Source organism: Lottia gigantea, assembly GCF_000327385.1.
Source record: "Lottia gigantea unplaced genomic scaffold LOTGIsca_45, whole genome shotgun sequence".
In the NCBI taxonomy this organism is placed as follows: domain Eukaryota; kingdom Metazoa; phylum Mollusca; class Gastropoda; family Lottiidae; genus Lottia; species Lottia gigantea.
In genome coordinates, this window is record NW_008709577.1 from 806,766 (window position 1) to 817,957 (window position 11,192).

General features: G+C 31.6%; 2 protein-coding genes across 2 annotated transcripts; one reads left to right on the forward strand and one right to left on the reverse strand.

Annotated features, from left to right (window-relative positions):
- Nucleotides 1–8: 8 nt before the first annotated feature.
- LOTGIDRAFT_124064 (hypothetical protein) lies at nt 9–158 on the reverse strand (the record flags this gene model as incomplete). The annotated part of the gene is made up of 1 exon (XM_009060939.1): nt 9–158. A coding segment is annotated over one exon (150 nt), but the record flags the coding sequence as incomplete, so codon positions are not given.
- A 4,413-nt stretch (nt 159–4,571) lies between these two features.
- Nucleotides 4,572–10,412, forward strand: LOTGIDRAFT_206748 (hypothetical protein). The gene is made up of 10 exons (XM_009060940.1): nt 4,572–4,622; nt 5,536–5,633; nt 5,916–6,075; nt 6,508–6,620; nt 6,811–6,939; nt 7,426–7,548; nt 7,872–8,001; nt 8,885–9,038; nt 9,137–9,494; nt 9,546–10,412. The coding sequence occupies exons 2-10, from the start codon at nt 5,544–5,546 to the stop codon at nt 9,858–9,860; spliced, it is 1,572 nt and encodes a 523-aa protein (XP_009059188.1). The 5' UTR covers nt 4,572–4,622; nt 5,536–5,543; the 3' UTR covers nt 9,861–10,412.
- Nucleotides 10,413–11,192: the final 780 nt, after the last annotated feature.

Genomic DNA, 11,192 nt, shown 5'->3' on the forward strand with positions numbered 1-11,192 from the left:
GAGGATGAATTCAATAGTGTATCCTTACCAGTTTTAACACTATATTTTACAATCTGTCTACACATATCTAACAAGGTGGGTTTACTTGTACCGTCTTCTTTTATTTTTAGATCCATTAACTTTTCTAATTCATGTGGATGTTTCCATTCAACAACTTTGCTGAAAAATGTTATTTTTGAGCATCATAAATATGAAATGATCCGTACGTTTAAATAACTCTATTGCACATTGTATACTTAAGGTACAGTGCAGTGTATAATAAAGGAAACTTTAACACTTATGTCTTGTAGACCGGGAGCTCGGAAATTGATCATAAAAAATGTAATGTGGAACCTTTTGGTCGAAAGCCGAAAGGATGTAACTTTCTTTCTCTCGGATTACCTTTTTACGCTCGTGCCTTCGGTTAAAGCATCTTTCATCATAATCTCAAATATATCATTTAAAAATTTCTCATCTAGTGTTTGTCTAGTTTCTGAAAAAAATATATCTAGGATAAGAAACAGCATAGCTGGTGTTTATTTTATATTTTAAATAGAATACTATACGGCAAGGCAGTTCAATGAGCTCATTAAGCTGATGTGGAATTTTTTTTTCTCTTTAGAATGCATGTCCCCTTTTTAGTTCATTCCTTACAAATTGTGGTTACATTTATAGTTCCAGAAACGGTTAAGCAGAAATTTCTTAAAATAGAATATCTTACTTTTAATGGAAGAAACACCGTTGTTAAATTCAGAGGACATTGTGACCTACAATTAAAATGTGACAATCAAGATACCATCTTTGGTATTGGAAGGCAAAAGCACAGGCATCCGAATTTTTCTTATGTATATGATGTGGCTTATGTCCATTCTTCACACTCTCTCTCGTAGAGACTACAGATGGCATTGCATTTCGATGAAGTTTTTGAGACTATCAGTCACATTTGGTTCATGAACAGATACTACTATCTGTGGAGTATTACAACATTTCGGCAATGACTACTCTGTGTCAACAAGTCACAATCTGATAACTATTCTGACGGTGATGTAGTATGATCAGAATAGAACTACTTATAAGTGTAACTACATTGAACTTGTTGAAGGGACAGACTCAATGGGGAGACAATTGCCGAGGCTGTATTCAAAATGCCGCAACAGTACGGAGGCGTCGTAAGCCTCCCCTGGAACGTCCGAGTGGGTTTTCCTAAAAAAATTGAATTGATTTTAATCTATTTTGACACATATTTTGGAGAAAAAACGTGTAAAAATCATTTTGTACAGAATAAAGTGGGCGTGCAATCCATTTTTCTAGGAGGGCAAATTTGCTTTTCCTGTGTGCTCCAGTGCCACTACCTTTGTCAAAACTGTGCCATTTATTCAATTGCCAAGGGATAATCAGTATTCAAATGCAATGCTACATAACAGAAGCTATTTCTTGCAACTTCAACAATGTCATCCAGATAAAAAGTAAAATTTTAACATACACGTGTCTTAATCGTGTGATTAATATCATAACATTCTGACATGAGAAACAATTCCGATATTTACACTGTATGTTTATGAGTCTACTGTATATATAATAGACAATAGTATCAAACTATCATTATATACAGCCTAGAAATCAAAGCCAATTAAAGTAATGCATAGATAATCAAAATAAATTAAAAAGTCAATTGTATTACCTTTAAATGGCTGGATAACAATATCCAGTTATTGTCAGTGAATTGTGAGACTAAAATCAAGAATAACTCGGTACTTGCGAATACAACATTTATATGCTAATTTAGTCAGCGGGGAAATTTACCGGTAAGGTGAAGGTCATTGAACTGGCTAATTCCCTCACAGGGTCAAACAAAAAGATAAGATATTTTTAAAAAAAAAACAATTCAATATATAGGAAAGTGTTTTACACTGCCAGGGGCATAATCAAATGTTCGTGAGGGCAAGAGCTCAGGTAGTAAAGGAGGGGGCGTGGGGCTATTGATATCCATTGTATAGGCCTACTTATGCAATCTTTATTTTCATAACTGGAATTTTCCACTAAAGCATATAATATAAAGTACAATATAGAGTGCATGATGTCTCTCGTTACCATACAATTTATCAGCAACCATATTATTTATAAACAGCTCTGATTTCACGAATCTATAAGAAATAAAAAGATTATCTGATTGGATATTTCGCTTGAGAACATATACTGATATTTCTTTCCACTTGAAGTTCAGGTACGGAATGAAGTGTATATTGTGTACAAAATGATGATAAAGTGATATCACATGTAAAAAGCACCATCAATAAATTGAATCTATGATATCCAAGTTATTGTGCTAGCATGTACCACCTCTTAATCTTAATGTTTTAGAACCTGCCATTGAGATCTATAAGAATAGTTCATGCCTGAGACAACATCATGATACTTTAAGTATAGATGAACTATTTGCACCGCATAATTTATAAACGTAACATGTGAAACATGTCTATACATAGCAACAGAATCGATAAAACTGTTTACTGTGACCACATTAAATAACCCATCCATGTCTCAAACTCTCTTGAAGGCCTATTACTAACAATTACAATGCTGAGACTAACATTTACCTCTCCAAACTCCACAATCCTGAAAAGAAATCACAATGGTGAGGCGGCTAAGGTGGTCAGTTGTGCACTTCCCCTTAAAAACATGAAACTTGACACATGGTTAGACAGATACAATACAAGCATATTTAGTCCAGGGGCCATCGGAAATTGCTTTTAAGGGAAAATGCACAATCGACCTGTTTTGTGGAGTTAACCTGCACCACTACAAGGTCAAGTTACAAATATAGTAGTGTATCACCCTGACCTACAGTAAGGCATATCCTAGATTAATTTATTTAAAGACACCTGTTTCCGAGTTTCTTTATGATACAGAAGAATTATAGCTGTAAATTATATTCTATAGCTCTCCCATAAAAATACATTTTAGTAGATAGACCTACTGTCGTACTGGTCATGCTGGGTTACTCTATACTATATGTTACGGTCTAATTGACATTTATTACTCTTTCAAATGTAAAATATTTCCATTTAATCCAATTCAACAGGCGGGAATAACGACCATAGTCGGCCGAATTATACACGACATATTGTAAACTCGGTCTCTCGTTGACATAATATGGATACGTCGTAAGGGTGGTTCGAAATACCGAAGCCAAACGATATTCGAATTCTGCATGGCCGACATCGCAACTAAGACTTGGTAAAATAATCGATTATCGTCACTAAGAATTTATTTTTCCGATTATCGATTATCAAATTTCAAAATCAATTATATGTCAAAGTTACATTTTCTCCATTGTCACGGTTAACAAGTAGTAATCTCTTCCACATAGTTTTCCTCCAGCACACTTACCCACGATAAACTATAATAACTGATCAAAAGCTTCACATTATAAGATTTGTTATTAGGAACAACGGACATCTAACGGAAAATTGGAATGATGCAAATATGGTCATAAATGGTTCCAATGCACAACAAGTTTTGAAAATCTTTTTACAGTCCCTTTAAATAGCTTGTTGTCAAAATCACCATGTTCACAATTTCAGTGCAGGACAAGTTACTTCCCCTTATGTAAAAAATTTGATGTATGTTAGGGGTGTATGGCTAGGATGTGCTTTGTCCAGATATGGCGGCCCTTACTACATTCAGTGCCTAAATTTGATCAGACTTGTATTGTATTGTAAATATTGTTTCTAAATTCGTTATACCCCTTTAATATGGTTTAGGTCTGCTAATCAAGATACGAACCGATGCCTTCGATGTTTAAGTTTGGTCGGTCAAAATGTCATAAATTTTTCAGGGGGTAATCTATTTTTTGGTAGCTACGGGCCTGAGTCGGATTTAAAACAATAGTGAAAGGCTATATGTTGAGAGTTCGTTCGATTGGTCGTTCTTTTCTGCACAGAGCTAACCCAAATAAGGAGACAAATCGAACACAGCTTATCTGGAAACTTTTTCACTGATGAAAAACACCAAAAAACAATGGTTGTGTGTTTCTGGGTGAAGGATATATAAAATTCTGAAACGTCTGCTTCATTTTATAGCCTCTAATACCTTGAAGGTACGGGGGTCTTGAACGTATCGTTTTCCCGAACCCATGTCTAGAGAAAGATGTCTTTCAGAGATTTGCATCCTACTTTTTCTATTTCATCAGTTGAATGAAGACTGACAACACCATACAATATGCAATAAGGGAATTTTTGTCTGTAGACTACAGTTCCTAGGGATCTTTTAAAAGTACAGTTTGTAGCACACACGGGTTTGAACTAAATTTCAGTCCTCCGACCAGCGTGTTCAAATCATTCCCTTCGTCGTGTGGCCTACTTTCTCTAGACATTGGTAATACCATAGAACTGTATGGTATTATGGAAAACGATAATATGTTTAAGGCCCCCTGCGCCCATAGATATCATATAATGCCTGCGCCATTGAGAACTATTTATAACTTGGGCTTTACTTCTTTTCATTTCAATATTCATATAAGATTTGAGATAATCGAGAAAACCGAATCGTTATGAATACTGTTTACATTTCAAATCATGTGATCAGTGCATCACGTGAGGAAGAGAAAAAGCTAAACGAAGAGTGGTTAAAAGACGAAAGAGGTGATTCTGCTGCTCTTAAACTGTTAATTCTTTTGTTGGTCCTATTTGGGGTAGGCTAATTATGGTTAAGCATTTTGAAATCGTTCTATATACATCAGTATTTTTTAATGACACTTTGTTATTGAATACATTTAAAGTTGCTCAGACATGAATGAAAACGAAAGTAGCTTTGATTTTGTTTCTGCACCTGAGCTGAGTTGTGTTGATTAATAAAGATTAGGCAGTTTTGCTGCCAACTGTTTTGGCTTACTCTCTGACTATAATGAATACTTGGTATCTTATGGAATGATTAACCCAGATCATAGCACTATATACCAGATACATAATTATTGGATCAATTAATTCTAAACTTGAATTTCTGAATGTTTTAAAATTATCTAGAGCTTAATTTTCTCATTATTCTGGTCAACCTATTGTGAATGGAAATTGAATGTGGAAAATGAAATAAACCTATTAGTTTTAATTGATGATCCGATGTCCCTTTTTTCATGGACAGAAACTTTAGTTTGAGCTTCACCGAACAGGATTTAATTTCTTTAAATCAATAAAAAACTTGTGTGACTATTATTAAACTGTCAAATGACAGCTTGTTGTATGAAATCATTATTTATATTTTTATTGTTTACATATTACTTTGTAATTAGAATATAATAACAATACTTGGTCCTGTTGGTCAAACATATGAGAAAAAATTGCAATATACACAAGGTGAGTCTATGATGTTTATGGAAAGTCTCCATAGTATAAAGTAACAAACACTGTTTGCTTTATCTTAGCTATTAACTGCTAATGGTATACAATTTAAATCTTTCTGCTCCTGTAAATGCTTGGAAATTCCTTGGTTGGCAAGTAGTAGGAGATGATAGATATGTTATGCTTAATGTTTAAAACATTTCGTCTTTGATTATTTCAGATTTAAAGATGTTCTATAAAGTAGTGATATTATTACTGTATCAGAGTTTATTGACCCTTGCAGCACCAAATATAATATTTATTGTTGCTGATGACTTGGTAAGATTTATTTCATAATAAGACTTTTAAAGGGATTTTGGTGTATATGGATGTTTTTGCTCACTTTATTGTATTTTTGAACAAAGGTAAGGATGTATCTTATTGTGCGGGTTGGAATGCAGTTGAAAATGCCAATATCATAGAAATACTTCTCTTTCTCTCAGAATTTGCTCTTACTAGGAATAACTCATGTTCTGTAAAAAGCTGTTTAAGCTTGGGGGAAGATATTGCAATGTTCAAACAAGGTAACAAATATATTGGAAGACAATATTTATATTTTAGGGATGGGACGATGTCAGTTTTCATGGTTCAGAACAAATACCAACACCAAATATAGATGCTCTAGCTACTAATGGTATTATATTAAATAATTATTATGTTTCACCTATTTGTACTCCAACAAGAAGTGCTATAATGACAGGCAGACATCCTATACATACAGGTGAGTTCTAGTGAAGTTCTTCTGAAGTCAGAAGAGTAGCTTCCTGATTGTTTTAGGAATATAAAGATATACCAAGATAACACTCTTAACAATCTGATAGATTTTACTCTAGCTACCTACAGCAAATTTTAGGTCAAGGTCTGTCCCTTTCAGTAGATAATTAACATTCACAAATGAAGTGAAATTTAGAAGATTATATCCTGCTCATGCCTTTTAGGATTTTATTACATCCAATCCAATAAATGAACAAGATATTTGAGTATGATGTCCAGTTCATATGAGGGTGAAATTTGTCAAATTGTTTTAGAGCCCATGCCTCATATTGAGTATGAAACAGATCACAATATATTTATACTAATTCAAACCATTCAGGTTCAGTGATTTGGATTAATTTTTTAATAAAATTTTGTAAAATATTGTCTTAATCATTAGGAATGCAGCATTCAGTTATAGTGGGTGATCAACCGTATGGTTTACCATTAAATGAATCTATTATGCCACAGTTTTTTAGTACATTAGGATATGAATCACATATAGTAGGCAAGGTATAGTTTAACATTCTTTAATTTGATTGTTCTTGACTGTTTTAGATAGCATAGTTTTGATATCGCCACCTTGATACTTCTAGCATTGATGTTTTTTTAATTATTGACAAAAGCAAATCTGATTCCATTGTAAGGGATTGGGATGTATCAGAAGTACATGCACATGATATCCATTTTTGATTATTTTCAGTGGCACTTGGGATTTTTTGCTCAAGAATACACTCCGTTGTTCCGAGGTTTCCAAACTCATCTGGGCTATTGGTTGGGAGCTGAAGATTATTTTGATCATACAGCTGAAGCAGAAACGGTACCGTACAAGGTTACATTATTAAAATAAGGCATATTATTAGGGTATTAGATAGCCATCTGTAGTATATTTAGTTTATATATTCTTTGGTAAATTTAGATTAGATGCCCTCTAAGATTCCAGAACTCTTTAAACATTTTTTTTAGACTGAAACCCAACTTGTTTATATTTGTTCCTATTTGTACATGAAAAATCCACCTTTCAATAATATGTTAATTATTGATCAGATTTGCATATAAAAACTCATATTATTTCTTTTCTGATTCAAGCACTTGGATATCTCATTGGCATAGAAGGTATTTAGAAATTAGCTGCAAAGTCCTGCTCTTTTTACCAAATTTATTTGACCAGTTCAGATTAGCAACCAGATTAGCACTGGAACCCATTTAGTTCTGACCCAAATTTTTGCAAGTATCTAGAGGAAAGCAAAGTGCAGTACACATTTACATCTGACAAATATCTTTGGTATTTTGTTTTAACTGTTTATTTGTGTTACAGAATCAGTATGGTTTAGATTTCCGTGATAATATGACAGTACTATCAACTGAAAATGGTACCTATTCTACTGAATTATTTACTAAACAAGCTGTTACTATAATACAGAATCAAGATCATAGTAAAGTAAGTCTTTTACACTAGGTGATTTAAAACATTTCATTCGTAAAATAAAAACAACAGTCTAAATTATCATTTTAGATTTTCCAGAAAATGCATGTCCCTTGTTTGGCTAACAACGATAATGAAATCATATTTCTAGAAGTATGATTAATGATTATGACTGTTGGATAATTTTTTCATATTAGACTTGTCTATCTGAAAAGCAGTTTGATTACCTGGTAAAGCTAAGAATATCTTTATATTTTTGTCAATCATACAACTTGTTACTTGTATTTTATTGTTTAATAGACAATGTTTTTGTAAATAGAATTGATTGGAATTTTCAGCCCTTATTTCTGTATTTACCATATCAAGCTGTACATAGCGGTAACCTAGATGAAGAACCCTTGCAGGCACCACTAGAATATATTGATAGGTTTCCTCATATACAGAATAAAAATAGAAGAACATTTGCTGGTGGGTAAAATGTATAAAATATCTCAATTGTGCAGAAATCCAGAATGTCATATATGCATTGTAAATCTACAAATGCTTTAAACTAAACAAAATACTGAACTTGACTTGGCTAAGCTATTTGGGAGAATTAATTTGATAAAATTACATAGAAGTATGTTATTGCAATTTTAATATTTTTATGTGCACATAGGGTTCTGATAATGTAATATATGAGTATATTTTGATAATGCAATATATGAGTATATTTTGATAATGTTACATGTAAGTATATTTTGATAATGTTACATATGAGTATATTTTTATAATGTTACATATAAGTATATTTTTATAATGTAATATGAGGATATTTTTATAATGTTACATATGAGTATATTTTTATAATGTAATATGAGGATATTTTTATAATGTTACATATAAGTATATTTTTATAATGTAATATGAGGATATTTTTATAATGTTACATATGAGGATATTTTTATAATGTAATATGAGGATATTTTTATAATGTTACATATGAGGATATTTTTATAATGTTACATATGAGGATATTTTTATAATGTAGTATGAGGATAATTTTATAATGTTACATATGAGGATATTTTTATAATGTAATATGAGGATATTTTTATAATGTTACATATCAGGATATTTTTATAATGTTACATATGAGGATATTTTTATAATGTAATATGAGGATATTTTTATAATGTTACATATCAGGATATTTTTATAATGTAATATGAGGAAATATTTATAATGTTATAAGTAGATCTTGACAATGTTCCTTTTAGGTTAATGTTTTGATTATAATATGTACAAATGATAATGATGCATGCAATTAAGATTGTTTTAGTATTGTATATATATTTGTGTTACAATATAGGTATGGTATCAGCATTAGATGATGCTGTTGGTGCTATAGTTGATGCTCTATCAGAAGAAGGAATGTTGTCTAATTCCATTATTGTATTTACAACTGATAATGGAGGTCCATCTAATGGGTTTGATGGGAATGCTGCAAGTAACTATCCACTAAGGTAAAATATTTGTCTTCAAAGATCCAGTTAAACGAGGTGTATTTCATGTATTATGATATGAATATATATCTATAATCTGACATTTATAAATATTTCAGAGGATTGAAGGCAACATTATGGGAAGGTGGGGTACGAGGAAATGGTTTAATATACAGTCCATTATTACAGACCCAGAGATATGTCTCGCAGCAAATGATGCATGTTACTGATTGGTTACCTACATTATTCAGAGCTGCTGGGGGTGATCCTAATGGATTAAGAAATATGGATGGGTTTGATATGTGGGATATGTTATCATATAATGATGATCATTCTCCACGAACTGATATATTACATAATATAGACCCTATTGAACAGAAAGCTGCTATACGTGTTAATGATTATAAGTTATTAACTGGTAATATTGATATGAGATATGATGGCTGGTATCCACCATACCAACTAGAAGAAGATACAGTTAATTTACATGTTGATAATTATAAATCATATTCAACAATAGACTATGAGGAAAAGATATATAATGACAGACAGAATGTGGTCAATATGAAAGTTCCCCATACCACTGTGAAGGTACAGTGTGGACAAAAACCAGCTAATGCTAGCACTAATTGTGATCCTAAAGTTTACCCATGTCTTTATCATATACCTTCTGATCCCTGCGAGTATAATAATATTGCTGCTTCTAACCATGACTTAGTCTTGGAATTATTACAGAGATTACAGGATTACAGCAAGGGAATGGTACCTCCTGGAAATAAACCATTTGATCCCAAAGGTGACCCAAAATATCATAACAATACCTGGGTGCCTTGGGTTAAGTAAAAAAAAGTCCTGTTAATATTGAAATTTTATAAAATTGTTGCTCAGTAGCATTCCAATTATCAATTTACTTCTATTTTTTCTTCATTTTTCAACGATTGCTTAGTTTGATATTAATTTATTTTTTTGTTACTTTTTTTTATTAAGATTTATCATCAGATTTAAATCTTGATTTGTATGTGTCAAAATCCATGCCAAAATTGGAACAACGACCGTTTTAAAATGTTCTTTACTAGGTTTTTGAGAAATCGAATAAACATTATCCCTTTCATGCTCTGATGAAATAATGTGACTTTTTTGACAAATGTAAATAATTTCATCTGTTTTTCATTTGTGACTTATTTTTATTTTCATATTAGTTTATAATTACTACATGGTCATTCTGTAACGCTTGATAGTTCCTCTTAATCTTAAACCTATGTTTCATGCTGATGATGTATATATATGTTACTTTGGCTAAACTATTATTGATTATATGCTGTTTTCACACACATATTTATATGTATACATTTTTGTTGGTTGTTAAATCTACCTTTGAAATAAATTTTTTTTTTCAAAAACTTTTTATACCAAAAACATATGTAAATCTTAAGATTATTCATCCAAACTTATTTTGTATGGTGCACGCTTTAGGCTGTATCTCTTATTTAAGAGATGTGTTATTGCCCTTGACTTGACTAAAAAATGCAAAGCCAGAGACTACAGTATTCATCCAATTTTGAAAAATTAATATACCTGTAATATTGGTATGGTTTCAGATGATACACAGCAATAAATATAAGGCAAAATTTTTGAATCTTGGCTTGGCTGGATTTAAAAATTGACATTATATGTGTTATGTTGATAAATTATGCATTAATTTAATGTTTTTAAAGCTTAGGAGTTATTTCCCTTGACTACACTGAGAATGCATATTGACTACATATTGGAGATTTCAAGTGGTAAGATCTTTTCAAGAGATTATTATAGTTGTTCTAAAGTCCCTTTTCCAAAACACAGGATGCCTCTCTATAGTCGTATATCACCTCAGCATCCCTTTCAGAGGATCTACTTGATGTGTCCACTCCACACAACCACAGAATTAATAATATAATATATAGAATATAGCTCTTTTTACTTTTTGGCAATAACAGTAACAATAAATATATGTAACATGACACAATATTAAATATAAAAATATGATATCAAAACAACATTGTTTCTATATTAAAAAAAAAAAAAACAAGTGACATAACAAAAACAGTGCTAGAGACCTTCCCAAAAATAACAGAATGATAACAAAGTGTGACAACGATTTGTCATGCAAAAAAATGAATTCTGATATGAATGATATGG

What these genes read in the sequence shown, in the direction of transcription:
- LOTGIDRAFT_206748 (XM_009060940.1), top strand. Translation starts at nt 5,544, where the DNA reads ATGTTCTATAAAGTAGTGATATTATTACTGTATCAGAGTTTATTGACC. An exon ending in TTATTGTTGCTGATGACTTG is followed by an intron (nt 5,634 to 5,915) that starts GTAAGATTTATT and finishes TTTATATTTTAG; the next exon opens with GGATGGGACGATGTCAGTTT. An exon ending in ACCAACTAGAAGAAGATACA is followed by an intron (nt 9,495 to 9,545) that starts GTTAATTTACAT and finishes ATAGACTATGAG; the next exon opens with GAAAAGATATATAATGACAG.